Consider the following 20,696-nt stretch of genomic DNA (forward strand, 5'->3'; position numbering starts at 1 on the left):
ATGGAGTCCCCTTGAGTACCGCTTTCATCGGATCCATCAGATTCAAAGCACCTCTTCAACCAGCGATTGTCCTCTGTCTTTCACACACGATCCAAGATGTCGAAGAGAGGTACGTGTCGGGAAATTACTTTTAGAATCCATTTATATCTAAGTTAAAAAGTGTTAAAATGATGCTAGTTTTCATATATTTGTTTAAATTGTCAATAATATCATCTATTTTGTTAAGTTTAGGACTATTATATCGCTAATACGTCTTGGATTCACGTGTTAACTTGCCGATGACCCACGTTTCAGGGTGGTGTTGTGTTAATGCTCTTTCTCTTTAATTTCAGGACGTGGTGGTTCCGCCGGAGCCAAATTTAGGATATCTTTGGGTTTGCCTGTCGGGGCTATCATCAACTGCGCAGATAATACCGGTACGTTGCCTGAGTCTGATGTTTAGTTATCTAATGTGTAGCTCTATTTACTTCATTTCATTTTTTACAAGTTGCTATTCGTATGTAGCATGAATTTCGTTTTCCGCCTATTTGTACCTCAGGTGGATTCATTTATGCCTTTACCATTGTTGGTATATTATCGAGAGATTGCTATCGGCGGAAAACGATTAACTACCCTGTTTAACTATCAATGTTCTTCCTGTGTGTATCCTGTATGGCCCCTTTCACTTCTCTAGCATGCAATCCTCGAGTATTTACCCAAATAGTTCAGTTAACGCGATATTTTGGCCCATTAAGTATAACGATCATTGTCTGACGTCAGTGCTACAGATCTTACTGAGGGTGATATGTTTTGACTGTCTAGTCTTACCTTAACCTTATCACATGGTTCTATTCGACTCTTGCTCGTCTCAAGTTTTACATACCACGTGCTAATGCATGTAATATTTGTTTGATCTGAATGATTAGCGATCTGATGTATCTTTTATAGTAAGATTACCTACTATGTTAACACAGCTCACCATGCACAGTCAATAACAATGAGTGCAAACTCAAATAATGGCAACGGAAAAAATTTCTTATTGCAATGCTGTCAAATATTTTTATGTAAAAATAATGTCTTAATATGAGAATTATAAGATAATATTTTATGGTATATTGTGAAATAATATTAGAAAATAATATTCTGTTGTTAAAAATTATTGTGGTGTAGCCAACTAACCTATGTAAAACTTAATGCATGTTTCTTAATTTTATTTTTATTTCTAACAGCATATAGTAGCATAATTTGCTAGTATGCGTGACGTTTTTTGTACTGTGTGGTGTGCATGTTGGAGTCCAATTGCATTCTGCATCCTGGTGATTGATCACCCCATGCCAAACACCCTAGAGGTGGCTCGCAGGGTATTATGTAGATGTATTGTATTCTTTGATTGTATGAATTTCTGAAATAATAATATGGCATTAGTCGACCTTTAAAAAATCATCATTCAAGCATGGAATTAAAACTTACCATCTCATTTCTAGTGATACATATGATTTTGAAAGGGTTAGGTAGTATTACGTGCTGTTTTATTCTAATTGCATTATTAAAGATCAGTGCATGTAGTTAAGTGATTGAGCGGAGCTTGTGGGTACTGTGGTGGGACATTGAAGACTGGTATTGATATCGATTGCAATTGATAACCATCCTAAGCCTACATTGTCACATTCATAATTTATGTTAGTCAAGGAGATTATATTCTGAGCCTCAATGAATCTACCTGACTTAATTTCATCTAACGTGATGAGCACCCGTGAAAGTTTTAATGAAGAATAATTTTTTTTCTTTTGCCAAGAGCTTGGGGATCATTTGTGTTCAGTTGGTTTTCCTAAGTCTTAATTTGTTTATGGGTGGTATTATTTTGTGAATCATGTGTTGCTCTGTGTGCATTGGTTTACTCTCATGTTTCGTTTGTTTCCTTCTTCACTGTAATATAACTACACTTACTCGAGCCATGCAACATGTGTATTAGGCATATCCTTTTTGTATCAATGAAAACCTTCCTTCTCATGACACAGAAAAAATGAATAATTGGGGACATGAACTCAATTATTAACATATTCCCGACTTTTTATATCACCTCTTTCTCAATCTTGTTTTCACTTAAACAAATGCTAAGGGATCAAAAGTGTCTTCATATTTCCTGTAGGGGCTGAAACCGGTTGTGACTTTATCGCCGTAGTTAAAAGTTGGTCTTGAGACCATTGATGTTTCTAAATTTGGCTGTAGTGTTTCACTATATATTTTTAATGTCCATATTTATTTAAATTCTTGTCCTGAAATAATGAGAAGCTTGTCATGAGCATCCGATGCCAATTCATGCAATGACAAGTTAGCCCGTTCTTCAGATTTTCATGATTTTAGCTTTTTAGCTCTGTAAAGGAAACAACATAAATATTGTGAACATTAAGTGCGTGAAAACAACTATTATATGCGTAAGGAACTCATATTTCATGAAATATGATGCATTGGAAGTAGTAAATTATTTTATTCGAGTAGCGATATGAGTTCTTGATGTATTTAACTATGTACTTTACAATGTGATGTACATATTTATCACTTTTTGTTTCACTGTTCTACTGTTGATTACAATCCTTTAAATATCATTTCATTACCTTTTATTCTATATAAAACGAACTATAGAAAAAATAGAGGATAAGAGCATGATATTCAGAAAATAACTTGAAAAAGAAGGGATTAGGATATTTCTCTCAGTTAAGTCTTGGAAATCTGATTGTTTTAGACTTGAAACATTTATAAGAGGAAGAGGAAGACATGATAAAAAGATGAATATCTAGAGTAATTGTTAGAATATCAGATGGTCAGTAGATTGTGTATTTAATAATCATGGCTCCTAAGTCAAGAAACTGTTTCCTGCTTTGGTTCTGTTGTTTTTGTTTACATCAATTTTGCAGCCATGTGTGTCTGAGATCTGCCAATGTTTGGCTCAGTTCACAGTAATAATAAATGTAAACTGGAGGTATAAAGTATTTGGGAGAACACTTCAGGTTGTGATAATTTCATTTGTGTCAGTTGTATGTAATACTGATTTACTTATTAATAGTGGTAATAGAAATTAATTGTAAAGATGTGAATTTCTACAGAGTTCAAAATCACTTCTGTGCAAATGCATCATTTCCTAATATCTATTTATTCCTAATTGCTGTCACATTTTATGATCAACTTATAAATTTATTTTTATACTTATTTGTGATGTATGATTGCAGGAGCAAAAAATCTGTATGTTATTGCTGTGCAAGGTGTGAAAGGTAGACTTAATCGTCTACCTGCTGCAGGTTCTGGTGACATGATTGTGGCCACAGTGAAGAAGGGAAAGCCTGAGCTCAGGAAAAAGGGTTAGTAATTGTAGGCTAATATTATTTCGAGGTTTAAAGTATTTTTCAGACTGAATAGCACAAAATGGTTTTGTGAAAGCCACCTCTTTTCTTGCTTTCTGGAGTCAATTTAAGGAATTTCAATTCTCATGTAAGTAGGGATAGCTTCTGCTATTTAATAATTTATAAGTGGTTGATGGTAAAAAGAATCGGAAATGGTAAGGTACTGTATTGTTATTATAGACAAGTATCAATTTGTGACTTTCACTTGTTTAAGTTTTATGCAAATAGTACCTAATACAGAGTAAGCAAATTTTACCTTAATTCCCAGCATTGAAAAATAGGTGAATCCAGAGATATTACCTCACAATTTCCCATCAACTCACTTGGAAATCATCCTTCTGAAAGTCAGAGTAGTAATTTACAATAAGTCTTCAAAATATCTTTAACTTCTCATCAGCCTACCCACAATTGGAAATCATTTTCCTTGACAAACTCATACAGTAGGCTCTTGTTAATATGAACAGCGTTATTACGAAGCAAGTCGTTGGTCCCGATGCTAAGGCCTATCCATTCTATTGTAAAAGAAACGTTATTGTGAAGTTACGAATCCGTGTCGTGGTCCTGGCAGTTACAAAATGAACTTTATTACCAAGTTCCCCGAATAAGCAGTGGCATTTAGGTGGATATTACTATGCTAACATTTAATAATTGTGTCGCATTTAAGTTCTCTTCATGTAATGTGTCCAAGAGAGTCAATTATAGTTCCTTCTCCAGTATACACGCAACATCATATAATAAGCTTCATTTCTGTGGAATCATGGTAACCCACTCATAACTGCTTGGAAATTGGACGTAAAGTTAGCCTACTCCATACATACATTTGATTACAAACTTTCAGAGATGCGAGCATTCAAAACTTTCAAATTTGGAGTCTTTTGATTCAGCCAATGCGATGGGGTGTTGCATGTAGGAACTTGCACTTAGTACATAATCTGAACAAAGTATCATTGAATCCGGCGTGAATTGAGGAACTGTTCAGCATTCCGCCCATCCTTCCTTACCGTGGAAAGCAATTTTTTTTGCTCCGGCTGCGTCGCACGCCCAGCTAGATCAGTTTGTCACAATCATGAGTTAGTACACAATTGTGATTCAGTGTTGCATTCTGCAGCATAACCATACTCCTCGATGCCTTGAACACAGTCCGGCCGGCGAGAGTTGTCGGATGACAGCGCAAAAGGAGGAGCGAGGAACCCTTTGCCAGCACGGTTTGCTGCCAATCACTGCCCCCAAAATGCTCCTCACACCCTCGCCTAGTCATACAATGCTGCCACATTAATTATTATTGCAGACCCTGGATTGCATCATGCCGCATTCTTCTATTGATCGATGAAATGAATTTTCTTGTTTTTATATATTTGCTAGTAATTTAATTGCATATATTATGCACTTTTTTCCGAAGATTCCTTAAAGACATGTTCATATGAACTTCGTTATTACAAGCCTTTCTTTTTCGGTTCGGTGAACTTAGTAATAACAAGAGTCTACTGTAACTGAAACACTCATGACCGTATTATCTTTAACTTTTTTGTGTATTATTTTACAGCCCGCTACAATGTTTTTAAAGGAAATATCAATGCATCAGTAATTTTTGTTGCTGCAGAATGAATGAGGATGATGTGATGTGACCATCTGGGACAAAGGAAAATGGACTGAAATGTTGCTTTTAATCATAATGACCTAGTAAATAATAACCAGTAGATAAAAATCATCATGCCCAAGAGCAAAATGGTTGAAATATTTAGCATTCATTTATTGTATTTTATTTTATATTGCATGAGTTTTCTTTTCATTGCAAGTCGTACTTGAGGGATAGAATTTTTCCACAAATAGTAATTGCCATTTCATTATCTGCTCTTATATAGTGATATTTTCTATTTAGGTAATGAAGTTGCAAAATAAATCAAATAAGTAATAGAACTCCTTTTCTAACCAAGTTCGATAATCATGTGATCGTTTAATTTTTTTGCCGCTTGGAGCAAATGTTTCCAGGGACTCATGAATGCAATTGTTGTAATTTTTTTCTGATATTTTAAGTGTTGGCATGGTGGTATTATTTAACTTCCATTTCTATTTTCATTTGTCAACATATCTATTTCTATTGCATATGTCATTTATTCTGCAGACCAATTTATTCAATATAACTAATGCTGTTGTAATGTTAATGTGAAAGTCATTCTTTGGTTTGGCTCTCTCGAATTTCCTTACTGCTTAGAAAATCATATTCGAAGGTGCTTATGTATGACCAACCTTCTATAAGCAACGTTGCATACACTCCCTGGTGTTAATCAAGTATCGAAATAGAGCCAAATATTCTACAGAGTTCAGTTATAACTGTGTGTCACTTAGCCCTTCAGCTTTGTTAATTGGCTTTGTTGTGTTACAGTAGAACCTCACTTATGACACTCTCAGCGGAGAACCAAAAAAAGTTCATATGTGAGGTTTTTCGCTATTTTGAATGAAATCCTTCCCAATAGGGGTCGCTTGGTTTCCAGGATGCAATTACTCATTTGGAAGCAAGAAATTGAAGCCTAATAATCTTATTTACTCGCAAGCAACACCACAGATGATGTGTTACATTAAGAGAAATATAATTTTGCATTCCTGAACAACTTAACCCGCAGTTGAACGTCTAGCATTTCTGGCACTAAGCTGCAAGGCTATCATACTGGAGAAATTTCGGAATGGTGATACCAAATGTTCACAGAGAAGCCAATTTTAGAAAAAAGTTGACACATTTAAAGCAGTTTTCAGGAAATTCATTTTACCATCTATGGACAAACCCAAGAGATCGAGATTGAAGAAATGAAATACAGGCTGTCCTCGACTTTCGTACACAATGCGTTCCCGAAAACTTGTACGAAAGTCGAATGTACGAAAGTCGAACCATTGACTTCCATACTAATTAGGGGTTACGTTCCAAAAGAGCGGAATATACATACTAAAACCTTTTTTTCGCTGATTTTATTTCAATGGACTTAATTTTAATAATGCGTCAATAAAACTCCTCAAATCATCTAATTTCAGTCGAAAATATGCTGAAAATGCAAATAAAAGTTTAAAAAAACAAGAACTCCGTTGGCTATCGAGTGAAACTTCCTCTTGGCGTTTAAGTTGACATTCCACTTATCACGTCCACTATAATTAGACATATCAAGAAGCATAACAAAATGTAGTTTTCGAACCCGCACTCTGGATACCTTTTAATTTTTACACCAAAATTCGACATTCGGCAGGTGAAATTCGTGATCGCGTTTATTTCGCAGGTTATTCAAAAAAGACAAAAGACAAACTGAATTCGGCTGATATTTCGTGCAATATCGTTTCTGAAGGTGTACATGAATTAAACAGCACTCAAACGAAAAAAAAACACAATTAAAAAGACGATCTTACTAGTTTTATTGAAAGCTATTTGATGATGTCTAGTCAACTTCTTTTGAAAAATATCTCCAATGAAGGCTTTCTTATTCTCTCGATAAAGGAGCCTATTGCGGGCAGTCTCTCTCCCAAATAAATCACCTAGATTAGATTTCTACTACCGACAATTCCCTTCATTATATACATTTGTTTTGTTCGCATAATGCTGCCATTTGAAACAATTGAATGTTGGGATGCGCAATAAACATCGCGGGAATTTTAAAAAAATTACAGACCAGCGTCCGAAAGTCCAAATTTAGCGTACGAAAGTCAAGTAAAAGGTGTTAATTTGGAACGTACGAAAGTGCGAATTGTACGAAAGTCGAGGACCGCCTGTACCTGATGAAAGTCATCCAAATTAACCCCGTAATTAGGGAGAAAAATTTCACTAATGCATCACGAAGGCTTCACACCCTGTGGACCCGGGTTCATGTCTGGGCAGAGGCAGAAAGTTTTCAGAGATGGCTGTATCCCTACTTGAGTAGTGTGGATGGAACTTCCAGAGCAACACACTATCCGGCAGATGGGACGTTAAGCCTATTGTTACAACCTGGCTAATTCCAGCACAGAGTTTCTATCCTCCCTCTACCTCATGGCAAAAATGACCCCAACTGTAGGTTTCCTCCCTCAAAATACCATGCCATTGATAATACGGAGCACCCGGCAGTGGCGTAATTATGGTGGGGGATGAGGGGATAGATCCCCCTCCAAAGCTTCAAGAGAAATGAAAAAATATTTAAAACAATTAATGTCTAGATTTGATATAAAGCAACTGCATCTGCTTAAAGTTAAATTTTAAGTGCCAAAGTGATGTAAAACATTTTACAGGCATGCCTTTTTTTAATTTTCCTGGAATCCCCGTTGCCTTGGGAGGTTGCTGCCCCCCAGGTGCTACCATCCCCCCGAAGCATATTCCTAGTTACGCCACTGGTACCTGAAATATTCCGTGACTAAGATTTTTCCGGTGCTTAGATCACTTCTTCTAAGTGAGCATTTGAAATAATCACGCAACTGCTGTTAGTGATGAATGAACAAAAATAGATTAAGAGCCCGGAATAATCTCCCCTCTCAAAAATGTTTACGCATTAAATAAGAATTTTCCCATCAAATTTTAGCAATAGTAGATTGAATCTACCAGGTATAACTTCTCTGTCGGCATTCTTCCGCGAATTCAGCACCGGGAACTTTTGACTAACAAGCCGCGTGATTTGTCTTCACAGAATAATTTAATGTCCCATTTCTGATAACAATGCCGGACACTTTTTGTACTTATATACAACGATTATAAGTCATTCCTGAGTTGAAAGGAACTGACTTCTCTTTCGCATTTTGAATTTGACTTTTATGATTACGTTACGACTGATGACGTGAGTTATTCTCCGAGGGCATTCACACTAACTCTGGTTCAGCTAAAAAATAAATGCTTGCCACCAGGCAGACTCAAGCTAACAGCTATTCAAGGTCAACTATGTTTCATTTAAACCCACTGAGATATACTTTGGGCCAGTTTTGATCTGTGCGCCGCGTAAGCAACTTTCCCCTGGCTCAATTCGTCCCACGGATGTGGGATTAGCCTGTGGAATGAGACCATGCATGCTGTTTTACCATCTACTTATGTCCATACTGCAAATGTTTTTTGGATGACCTTGGAAGCCATAATTTTGGTACGCAAGGATTTTTAACAGCTGATTAAGGTGTTATTACGCTGGGGCGACGGAAAACATAACCTTGGAAAATTCTAGGCAATCTTCCGTTAGAGATGGACCGGATTAACGATCATCCACTGCAGTTAAAATTAATATCTAATAAACAGCATTGCAAATTATTGAAACTTATTATTCTTTTTTGACATATCTATGTAATGAGCACATGCTAATCTCGCTCCTGTGACTAAAATTGGTGAGCGTACCGCAATCTTCTCAGAGCAATTATCTGACGAGTCTTATAAATGAGGTATTTTATCTCATTGGATTGGAAGAATACGTTCCGTAACTGAGGTAGTCGTATAAGTGAGGTTGGAAATACATGGGTTCATATGGGGTGATTCGCCGGACCAAAAAAAATTGGTGTATAGGTGAGGTCATCGTATAACTGAGGGTCATATAACCAAGGTTCTACTGTATATAGAATTGATTTGCCATTTTTTTATTTTAATTTTTCATATTGATTCAATTAAGTTTTTCTGTAATAATGTGCATTTTTGTATAGTAATAGTTTATCTTCACTAGACATTCTAAAAATACCAAATGGCAAAATTGTATCATATCTTTCACTTTGGTCTTTCATTTTACGATCTAATGGTGAATATTACAATGCTCAACCCTCATGTTTGCTTTACTCTTGTTTCTTACAGTAATGCCTGCAGTTGTGATTCGGCAACGGAAGCCATTCAGAAGGAAGGATGGTGTTTTCATATACTTTGAAGATAATGCTGGTGTTATAGTAAATAATAAAGGGGAAATGAAAGGCAAGTATTATGGCAGTCCATTTTTGACATACCTACTCTGATTACTATTCAAACATGTGGATTAATATTTATTTTCTTTATTTCTTTAGGTTCAGCCATTACCGGCCCAGTTGCTAAAGAGTGTGCAGATTTATGGCCCAGGATCGCATCAAATGCCAGCAGCATTGCTTGAAGATGTATAATTTTGGCAAATAAATTTATTCCCTACGTTCATGTTTTCTTGATCCCATTTTCAAAGACTTTCTTAACTCTACATACAACTTGCCCGTACCTCATGAAAATGCCGTTTTTAGTTGTTATATTGAGTTAGTGTTTTTGCAGGCTGTTTATATTTGAGCACTGTTCTTGGTCCTTCAAATGAGATAAGTCTGAAACAGGTGCTTGTTTTCAGTTAGTCTTATTCAAATTTTACGTGAAATATCAGTGATAGTTTTTTTTTAAGATAATGCAGTCATTGTAGCAACGGCTGACATTGTGCTTAACAGGTTTTTTCATAAGTGATATTGGGATGTTAAGTTTACTAATGAAAAGGATCGCAAGTTGTGTGGTCATTTATGTTGGTAAGATGTTAAATGTGATGTAGATGTAAGTGTATGGGTTGGACAGATACTGGCCTACTGAAAGGCTCTCCTAACTTTGTTAGGTTCACTATTATATAATAGATTCCTTGCAAAATTTTGTATCTTTACTTCTCGGGCATTAAAAGTATGGTGCGTTCATTGTGGGTTTTGAAGGTGGAATTAAGGCCCATTTGCCAGTATTGTGAATCTAATTAATATTAATAAGTGGTGGATCAGATGAGAGATTGAATATCATGGCAAGTTCACCCTGGGTTTATTAGGTTCGATTTAGGTCTGTTGGACGGTGTCATCGAATCCGATTACCGCAAATAAGAGGCAAGTATTTCGAGGCACGATTTCATGTGGTGGAAGAGAATTTGTCGTACGGCGTTAAATTTATGGCATTACATTGGTCAGTCATATACTTTTAACGCGTCGTGGTTTCCCGAGCTATCGTGCGTCTGTTGGATAGGGAGTTGGTTGGTAAGGATTTGGGAATGGGATTAATTAGATAATAATTGGTATGCAAATACTTGTCGTTAATTTTGTCCGTTTTATGTGGGCAACTTTCCTATTCCGCGCCATAGTGCGGGTGTTTGTAATTCCCGCCGACCGGAAATTATTCGGTAAGGCGTTGGACGTAATATAATACGATAAATAAGTTGATAAGTAACTTAATCGGTGGGCATATACATTTTCATTAATTAAAATACCGAATTATGGAGCACCTGTGCGCGGAAAAATGAAATTCCCGCATATCTTGTGGCACTGGGGAATGGGCTAATCAAGTGAAAAATTCTTTGCATAATTTTCCTGGAGGAAGTAATTAATTTATGCTACATAAAATTGTATGATTATATAGGAGGATGTGTAGACAATGGACTTGATTTGACTTCGGTCCGCTCCGCACGTTCGTGAGTTGACTGCAGTGGTAGGAGTTGGCTCTTCCTTCACAAGCTTGGTCAGTAGGACAATTTCCTTTCAGTGGTTCCAACGGTTGAGGATTAAGTCCGCAACTCTCAATACAAGTTAATTTTGTGAGTAATTAGTGTTTTTTTTGATCGAGTGAAGGACTGCGGCGCCTTAAGTGTTTAGTTTACAGTGTTCACAATGAGTAAAAAGTGTGCTAGGTGTGAAAAAACTGTGTATCCCATCGAGGAGCTAAAATGCTTGGATAAGGTAAGTTATGATTTCGTATTTTCTAGTGCATTTCGGTTTCAGTCATTTAAACTTATTTCCTGCAAGAGTATGTGCTCTCGTAAGGCCTAAAATTTACACAAACGTACTCTTGAAGGCTGTCCATGTCTTCTTCAGTCGGTGTAACTTGTTGAGTTATGCGATTGTTTTGCTTCGGCTGTTGATCATTGCATGAAGGTATCGATAGCATGTCTTTTCTCTCGTGAATGCAATCATTTTGTTGTGAAGTGGGAGAATTCTGATGCTACGGTCGATTATGCGGCATATTCTTTTCTGAGTTCAGGATTTTTTAAGGTATTTACTTCGCCTTCGTGTACGATGTTGTTAGCATTATTTTTTGTATCTGTCGGTCACTTGTTGCTCATAGACAAGGTTTTTGGCATTTTATTGAAGGATCGCTTTTGATTATTTTTTTTAAATTCCTGTAATGTAGAAGCAACAGGAAGCATTTTCTTATTTAAGGACTCGTTGGAAATTGTTCATTTATTTATTTAGTTGAGAGTTCGCGAGAGGGCCAACGCTGTTGTTTACGTGATGGAAAGATACGGAATTGGATGTATCCCTCGTGTTTGCAGCTTGCTCTTCGATGTTAATGCTATGCTCGTCAGTTTTATGATTTTAATATAAACGGTATTAACCTTGCTTCTTAGAGTATCAATAAAAGTTAGATTGATTTTGGGAGGAAGGCTTTGCTTCTTGCTTCGCGAATTTAATGCTGTTATTGGATCCGTAGATTGTTTTTTTTGTACATCAAAATCAACTTTTCCGTACTGCTGGTACTGAGATATTATTGTAAGCTGACAGGAGTGAGTGCCGAGTGAAGGCATCATCAGACCCAGGATAAATAAACCAATGTAATGTACTTATACTTTTAAAAAAATTTGGTGTTCACACTGCGATGGGATGCAGGCTGAACCCCTATTGTATATTACAAGCGCTTAGTTGCTTAGAGTAACATGCACTTTTTCATTTTTCTCGGAGTCGGCGCATTTATTATTATTTGTACCAGACTAGAGTATTTTCAGTTTTTTTCACGAATTTCTGTCGCTGCTTCGTCCTTGCATGGGTGTGTAGCTTCAACGGTGTCATGGCATTCGTGCTTTCCTTCTCTCTCTTGTTTCCTTGGCGTCTAATAATCCTTCACATTCCTCAATTCGTTTCATAATTTTCCTTTCCCTCTCGTGATAATCCACTGGAATGAGATTGGTTGTTTTTTAATTCGTAAGTCGAATTTTCCGCGACCAACAGAACGATTACGTTAGAGAAGCCGGTACTTTTTTTAAGCGGACTACCTGGGTATTCTACCGATCAACGGATTCCGAAGTATTGCTGTAGTGACTCCAACTTACGATTTAACGGCTATTGTATTTATCAGAATCATCTACGGAAAGTAAAGTACTACCTAAATTCTCTCCTTGACGACAAGGGTCGTTTCCGACCTAGGAGCATCGGTAACCATGGAGCTGAGGGGCACCTTGTAATAAGTATAATAAGCCTTGTAATAATAATAATGCACCTTGTATAGGTTATAAGAATTATTCTTTGTGGCGGAACTTATGGCATTTCTGTTACACAGAAGAACATTCTTTACTATTTTTATGCATTGGAACCTGGATAATTCGAACAGCAAAGGTTAAAATCTTCGAACTATCCAAAAATTCGAATTAAAAAAGTCTTTGATAAAAAGGTCCAAAACAATAAAATTTCCTGTCAAAACTCTTTATTAAATTGACACTATTGAAATATAAATACTTTGATTATCGCCTATTAACGAGATTAAATTAACCTTATACAGGAATATTTATTTTTAATATCTACGAAGTAAAGTACAGTAACTTTTTGATTCTAACCATAAAAATTAAATAAAAAAACTCAGAAACATCTAAACTGCTGTGCACTACCAACTTAACTCGTAATCGTATACGTTTAGACAAGATTTCATGGCATAATACTCAGCACTAGAATCGTGTTAACCAAAGACATTAAAAACATTGAATACATACGTTATTGATCAATGGAATATTGAGAAATAAACAAATCTCCTGGGATGGCAACCGTAAAACTCGAATTATCAAAAATAAAATTCGAATTATTCACAATTTTTAGCATTGTTTTAATACAAAATGTAAAGGGACCAAGAGGGATATTCTAATAAAATAATATTTCGATTTAAAGAAGTTAGAATTATCTAGGTTCTACTGTGCCTCGAAAAGATTGTCGTAACCATGCAATATATTCTCCATTCTACGCCCAAAATATATTTTTTCTATCAATCTGTTGGCATGAGTGGTTTATTTCACTTTTCTTCTTGCTTTTTCCATGGAGCCCAAATTGACTGACGCAGTTTCCATTGTGTCGTGTACCTTTAGCAGGACCATCTTTCCGATTGTATACAGTCCCGCCTAGGCGATTCAATTTCGTTATAATGACTACTCTGACATGTTCTTATAAAGTTGTAGCATTTAAAATTTAGATTAGTTGGTCCGCCAAACCTCAAGTATTGTACAATACGTAAGGCTTGGAGTTGCCCCCGTTACGTATGTAGTCTGTAATAATTTTTGGAAGTTCAGAGAGGGACCTGTATGACGACATTGGTGCTGTTGTGTCAAGAGATAAGAAGCCCTAAGGGATATGTTCTCTCTGACCTCATCCTATACGTCACATCTACCCATAAAAGATGTTATCTTCCAGTGAGTCACTCGAGTTCGTGAAAGGGTCTGAATAAATATCAGGATCACCCCATCCTCACGACACGCTGATACATGTCCACGATGCCGTATTGGCCTCCTCAGTGGTGTTTAGGAGGAGGTATTTCTGCCTCACAGGGTCTGCGATGAATGTTCAGGATTTCTCGGGGGATGGGGGTGGGGAGACAAATTTCGAAATTACGTAGAGAAGATATTTCCAAGCAGTTGCTATGTTCTATGAGAACGAGGTCCGAGATATGACAACCCAAGAATAGTTTCAGATGCATTTGGCGTAACTATAGTACCGTGGAGGTTTTTAGGTAAACAGTCACGGTAATATGGTTACGACGAAATATCCTATCCAACATATTAATCAAAAACTTAAAAAAAATAGAATGTCACTTTTGTGACCTTACCTATTAAATTGCACTTTATCTACTAAGTACATTGCATGCTACATTTTCTATAAATTTATTTGAAAATCTGATTTCTTTCCAAGGTTTCTAAGGCGACTGTGGTCTAAATATTGTATCATTGCTGATTGCTATTAAAGTTTGTCGTCGCGACAAACAATGAATATAAGATTCGCTATGGATTTAATATCCTGATAAAAATACTGATTAGGCACTTCACCGTACTACGATTTGAGTTATTAGCGAATAAATGAGCTCTATAGTTGGAGTGAAATCACATTCTCATTCTTATTGCTAGTGGAATCAGCCTTCCGAGGAGGTGCTAATTCTAGATGGGTAAAACTATTATTAGTGGGTGCCCTCTATGTTGCAGTCGGTCCTGGTTGGTACTTCTTCTTTCATTAGCTTATACCTTCGACTACTTTTCATGTCGGCGAGCATCCCCATTCTTCTTCCACTTACTTACTCGCTTTTCTTGTACGCTTATATCGATAATTCTAATTATGCAAGCCCTCCAGTTTTTTCTTCAATGTTTCAGCTATGTTTGAGCGTGTATTTAATGTCTGTTTCTATATAAACTCTGTATTACGTTTTAACCTAATTTTTATTCAATAACTGTTATGTCATGTGCGTAATGTATTTGTTGCTTTTAGGGGTGTGTACTCAGAGCATTAAATAAATATTTAAATAAAAAAGTATTTGGAAACTAAGCATTTTTTGCCTTTTACATTTAATGCCCCTTTTGATTAAGCTCTTTTCCTCCTGATTTTCCTCTTTTCTCCTCTTGTCTCTTTATCATTAATAACTTCTCGTTTCAAAGTGTTGTTACTGTCATAAAAATTGCCATATGGACGTTCGGCTCGAATACCTCGAAGGACGGGTTCACGTAAAAATTAAAAGTTGAATGATCCATATCGTGTAAGATAATGGTAGTTTTTAGGACAATGAATGACACGAGATTCATATACTTCTTTAAGACGACACTACGATAGTCTTGTTGGTGTAACTGACCTCTTAGATAAACTCGCATGGGAATCTCTGTCGGACCGTAGATTGAAAAATAGACTAAACCTTTTAGATAAATTCAAGAGCAGTGTCTTTTCTGACGAAGTTAACCATATCTTACGGACGCCAACGTACTACGGAAGACCAGATCATATAAATAAAATAAGAGAGATAGATTGCAGAACAGACAGATTCCGAATGTCATTTTTTCCACGATCAATAAGAGATTATAACGGCAGAAATAGAACTCGTAAATAGATTGCATGACTTGTAGTGTAGCCTACTAACATATGTAAAACTTAATGCATGTTTCTGAATTTCTATTCTATATTCTATTTCTAACAGCATATAGTAGTATAGTTTGTTATTATACGGGACGTTTTTTGGACGGTGTGGTGTGCATGTGGGAGTCCAAATGCATGCTGAATGCTGGTGATTGATCACCCCCTGCCAAACACCCTAGAGGTGGCTCGCAAGGTATTATGTAGATGTACACTCCCGCTGGTACGGTCGTTTTTTGGGACGAATAAATTATTTATTAGGGTTTCGCTTAATCCAGGGAATCAGTGTTCATGGGTTAAAAACTTGTCAACATATTTGACTGCATCTAAAATTTGAAAATTTACCACGGTGGTCCAAGTGGTCCATTTTCGCTCAGAATCACTGGTATAAAAATTACGCTATTTTCTTGATATTTTCAGTGTGTGTACAAGGTCGCACTCAGGGTCAAAACTAGGGCGGGGGGCAAGTCATGGTCGTTCAAGTTCTAACATTTAAGCATGGAAAAGGTGAATGCAACCAGCATTTTAAGAAAACTCTAGCAGCGATTTGTTAGATTTTAGAATTATTTGCTTGAAAAAAATTATTATAGTTGTATTTCTTATAGTAATATCATTTTTCGTGGGTATAAATAAAATTTGTTGAAAACATTTGTTTCGGTCCAGTCCTGATTTTCCTTAAAGACTTTTGTGATTTTTGCTTCTAGGGGGCGGTGTGGGACAGATGCCCCCATACGCCCATGTGTGTGTAGACCTTTGTCACGTACCATTTTCCAGTATCGCAGACTTAATAAGTTTGCCTTATTATTTTCGGTTTCGTAATTTTTTTTTGTATTTGAGATACAGGAGAATGTTGGCAAGGGTCAATTCTATGTACCGTGAAAATGTCAAGATGATGACAAGAGTTTAGAAGAATCGATTCGTGGTGGAAAACAACCAGTTGAGAGGAAGTATGGTTCTTCTTAATTAGTATTGATGCGTATCCCAAATTCCAGTGCCCCGTGGTCCAGAAAATTTCCGGATGTCTCTATTCCCTAATAGGGTAGTTTCCTTCATCAAAGAAAACGAAAGGTATCGATTGCGATTCGTATCTCACCATTAGTGTATTCATAATATACAAATTATGTAATTGGTTTTAGGAATCCCAGTTTAGAAGAATGGCAATGATCAATTTTATCCTCATTTGAAAAAGGCCAGATTGGTGCCCATGCGATGCCACTTCACGTGACGTCACAGGGACCTAGTTTCTATACGAGTAGATAGGAGTTTTACATCGCCTGAGATTACCAATGCATGCATGAGGCACAGAGCTCAGGGAAACATGTCTTAATAATCACCTTTTAAAAATGCTTAAGGTCGGAAAGTTTTCTACGTTTGATAAGGTATTAAAAATCCTTTTTCAAGCCAAGCGCTACCAGCTAGCAGGGTACTCTGCTACCTGCTAGCATCCTGCGTCGTATCAGCGCTCAAAGCCTCGCCCCAAGGTCACCTCACTTGCGGCAGCGGGAACCAGAACGACGTCACACGGAGTTTTCCCAGCATTCATACTTAGCCGTCGCGTTTTCGCGCGCTTGGAAATTTTCACTTTTCATTTAATCACGAAAAATAGATATCGTCATTTAAAAATCTAAAAGCGTGAAATATGTACTCCAGGAGTAGTAATCTTTCGATTTAGGCAATAAAAAATAATAGGAAACCACCCTATTAGTATTGATGCGTATCCCAAATTCCAGTGCCCCATGGTCCAGAAACGTTTCCGGCTGTTTCTATTCTCTAATTTTGGGCCGTGGCGGACGGACCGGTTGGAATTCGTTTGATTCTGCGGTTATTGGGAATGGGAGAGGAACCTACCTTTGGTCGCTTTTACGCTGCCTACGCTCTTAATCTCTAAAAGGCCGAGTCTGCTATTGCATTCCGGCGCTGAATCAGCGTGGATCGTCTGTGTTCCAAAGACTCAACTTTCCCACGCAATCTGACTCACCGTGGCTGCTTGTGGCTGAATGTCTGGACATGTTTGCGTAGGTTCACAGAGGACGAAGGGTTGACTTTTTCTTACAATGGGGTAGTATTTGGTACTCCCTTGTCGTATCTTCTTGAAAAAGTTTTCTTACCATTATTCCTCCGCTAGCAATTTATTCATTTGCGATTTTACAATATCTTTGTTTCTGGAAAACATCCCTCATTGGCTTTGTTTCTTGAATGACATGGTCTCACGTAAAATAAATGACGAGCTGTGTTGCAGAGGTACAAAATGTCTGATTCACGGCCATGTTAAATTCTCAAATTCATTAAGCCCCAATGCAAGGTTAAGTCCCAATATTATGAATCATAAGTTTGCGCCAATGGACAGTTTGCTTAGAAAGAAAACGCAGCCTAATTTGAAGTTATTCTTTGCCTGATACATACAGAGGGCTATCGAGCTTAATTGTAAATGATGGCTACGCTTTTGGCAATTACCCATTTGGCAATATGTAGGTTTGCAGGTACGTGCTGAAAACTCATAGGGAAGAATGTTAGATAAGCAGATGAGAATCGGGTTTATGGATGGAATTAACGATAATAGGCCGTATTGCGAACTAAAGAAAGACTCGATCCATGAATTTATTGCAAGGAAAGCTGCGCGATTTGTCAAAAACTGTTAAGAGCGAACATCGAGCGTCACTCAGGTCTTAAACGAATTGGGTTAGAAGCCTTTAGAGACTTTAGGTTACATTGCTTGAGCTATTTTTAAAAACCACTATACTTCATAACGACACAGAAAGTAACAGAACCTCTCACTGCGTTCTTAGGTCGACGGAACCGATAAAATAGAGAGATATTCTGCCGAACAGGCTAAGAAATTAGTTTTTCCACCGAGAAATTAAGGAATTTAAAAAAATGCTAGGTGGGGCTCAGTAGTCACACATCCCTAGCGCATCTACTTTTCCTTTCCTTATTTTAACGCCTGGTGTCCGAACACCCCCTGCCACTCGCCTGTTGAGGCGGCTTGATGGGTGCTATGTAGATGCAAAGCCACGTTAAGCATCGGAGAAAGCGGCTGCAATGTCGTCTAGACTTGGAAATGCATCTGTTGTCCTTTCACGTGCAACGTCCCCATCGTCACGGTCGAAAAAAACTTCTTCCTTCAGCTCCCTCCGTGCCTCCAGCAGGTTGCAATTTCGCTTGGGTACGGTCGTTTTTTTCTCTCTCGAGCTTTTCTAGGCATACACCGCCAGCAGCTGATGTATTGTGGGAAATTTCCTCGGAGGAAAAATCATTTGCCTTGACCTGGGCTCGAACCCGTATCCTCGGAATTCTCACCATTTGACCTGAAACTACCAAGAAATCTTTTTCTTTATGGAATTGAATAATAAAGCTAATGAAACTTTTCATAATACTGTCCACTATTTAGCTTCCAAATGTTATTATCTACTACCAGTTTCGACGCAAAGTGTCATTAAGGTAGAACCTGCGCTTCGAAATACTGCTTTCATTAGTTAGATAAACTCAACGACGAGTGATAATGGCTAAATTTGTCATTTATAAAAATTAAAAGTAATTTTAAATCAATCAAAATAGCTGTGCAATGGATGTATTTTACTAAAAATGGAATAATCCGGTGATATGAGGAATGGCTGTTATATTGACTCTTAGGTATCGGAAGAATTTAAAAACTTTCTCTGGAAATACAGTAAAGCTTCATAACTATTTCATTTGTGATGAATAAAAAGAACTCAACTAGAGAGAGCTTTTGCTCTGCTAATTTTAACCTACTTTGGAAAAATGATTTATATATAATTGCTGACCATCAACTCGACAACGTTGTCAACATATCGTAGTTTCACACCAGTGGAGCACTGCTGATTATTTGATCATCATATCTACCTCAAAAACAACTATGGTTGTTTTTGAGGTAGCCTTATTGGGGAAAATCTTGAGAAATAAAATGTTAAAATGAGGGACGTCTGCGTTCCGCCATAAGAGCAATATAATTTTAAGCTAAATATCACGATTTTCAAATCCAGTTATTAGCGCTAAATGGCCGATGACCCCCAATTATTTTTTCACCGATCGACTAAGGCATCATTTCTCTTCAATTTATGAAAATATCACGGCATGTTTTCGAAGGTCCTTGTAGTAGAGGTTCTACCTTAAACCTTTAATTATCTTTATTCCATTGACCTGATGATGACGATTTGCGTCGAAACGCATCGTGGATAACAAATTTTCTCAGTTAAATGGAGGACAATTCGAAAAGTTGTATTTAATTCGTAGTTCAATTCAACCTCGTAAGGGAAGATGCTGTTTTGATAGGTTAAATGAAAATTGAGCGATTCCTGGTGTTCCGGCTACGTTTCCTGGTTAAGGGTAATGAGTTTTCCTCTGAGTAATTTTCGCGCTGAGTCTGGGCTGTTGGCGTGGAAATATTAGGGGGTGTTATCACAGCATTTGTATTTTCGGAGAATCTTATAACTTATTTTCTTAATGACTTCATTAGTCAATTACCTTTTTGAGAAGCTGTGGCTTAAGTTATTGTTTCTCCATCTGTGCACTTAATGCAGTTCATTTGGAGTCTCGTTATTAATTGTTTCTCTACTTCTCAAGGTTGACATTTTATCACGGGGAAATGATTTTTATTTTCTTGCTGTTGATCAAAATGTGATCTTTTATTTCAGGAAATTCCCTGATGAATCGGATTATCGAAAGTTGCTACTTGTTTCTGTATTAAAGGGGGTAGCCATTTGATGGTAAATATCGTCTCAACTTCGAAGCTCAACTGAGGCCTGATGAAAATGTACGCGGGGTATTAGATTGATTGAAGTTTACGAGCCGCTGACCTCGCTCGGGATGATTTGGTGAATGTTTCATTGCTTTCCCGAGCGGAAATCGTGGAAGAGAAAGTCCAGGCGTTTACGATTTATCAACGATTCTTCCCAGTGAACGGTTATTAAGTGGTCCATTTGCTTTCCCTTATTTCTCTTTAAACTCAATATCAACAGCGCATTAGTTGATGATTTGTATGATCGTGTAATTCGAAACGTGATCGCGTTTAATCATTTTTACTCATAATCAAGATTTTTTCTTCCTAAATGCCATGGCAAGTTAGTCTGCTTTCCCTGAAGATGTGTTGAGACGAGTTCTTCGCGGTTAACGGTCGTTTTTGTCGGAGAAAACGTTGGCGTCAGCAGTATAGGTAAATTGCCTAGTAAATGTATTCTGCCTAGCGCATGGGAATGAGACCGGATGGATATATGAATTGTAGAATGGAAAGTGGGAATGGATATTCGTTGGCTTGTTTTCAGGGAGTGTTTAAGCTTA

General features: G+C 37.2%; 2 protein-coding genes across 3 annotated transcripts in view; both read left to right on the forward strand.

Moving 5' to 3' along the window:
- Nucleotides 1–12: 12 nt before the first annotated feature.
- Nucleotides 13–9,469, forward strand: LOC124169691 (60S ribosomal protein L23). Its single transcript, XM_046548374.1, has 5 exons — nucleotides 13–109; nucleotides 333–416; nucleotides 3,207–3,335; nucleotides 9,145–9,258; nucleotides 9,348–9,469. Exons 1-5 carry the CDS (start codon nucleotides 97–99, stop codon nucleotides 9,428–9,430), a joined length of 423 nt encoding a protein of 140 aa, XP_046404330.1. The 5' UTR covers nucleotides 13–96; the 3' UTR covers nucleotides 9,431–9,469.
- Nucleotides 9,470–10,735: 1,266 nt separating this feature from the next.
- The window catches only part of LOC124169694 (LIM and SH3 domain protein 1), a 138,036-nt gene continuing 128,075 nt past the window's right edge, over nucleotides 10,736–20,696 (forward strand). The window contains exon 1 of one of the 2 annotated variants that reach the window (XM_046548376.1): nucleotides 10,736–10,997. In XM_046548376.1, coding sequence (XP_046404332.1) covers nucleotides 10,929–10,997 — 69 coding nt within the window. In that variant the 5' untranslated portion in view covers nucleotides 10,736–10,928. The remainder of the gene's footprint in view (nucleotides 10,998–20,696) is intronic. The other variant, XM_046548375.1, reaches the window with a different exon arrangement.

This window comes from Ischnura elegans, chromosome 12 (assembly GCF_921293095.1).
Source record: "Ischnura elegans chromosome 12, ioIscEleg1.1, whole genome shotgun sequence".
Taxonomy (NCBI): domain Eukaryota; kingdom Metazoa; phylum Arthropoda; class Insecta; order Odonata; family Coenagrionidae; genus Ischnura; species Ischnura elegans.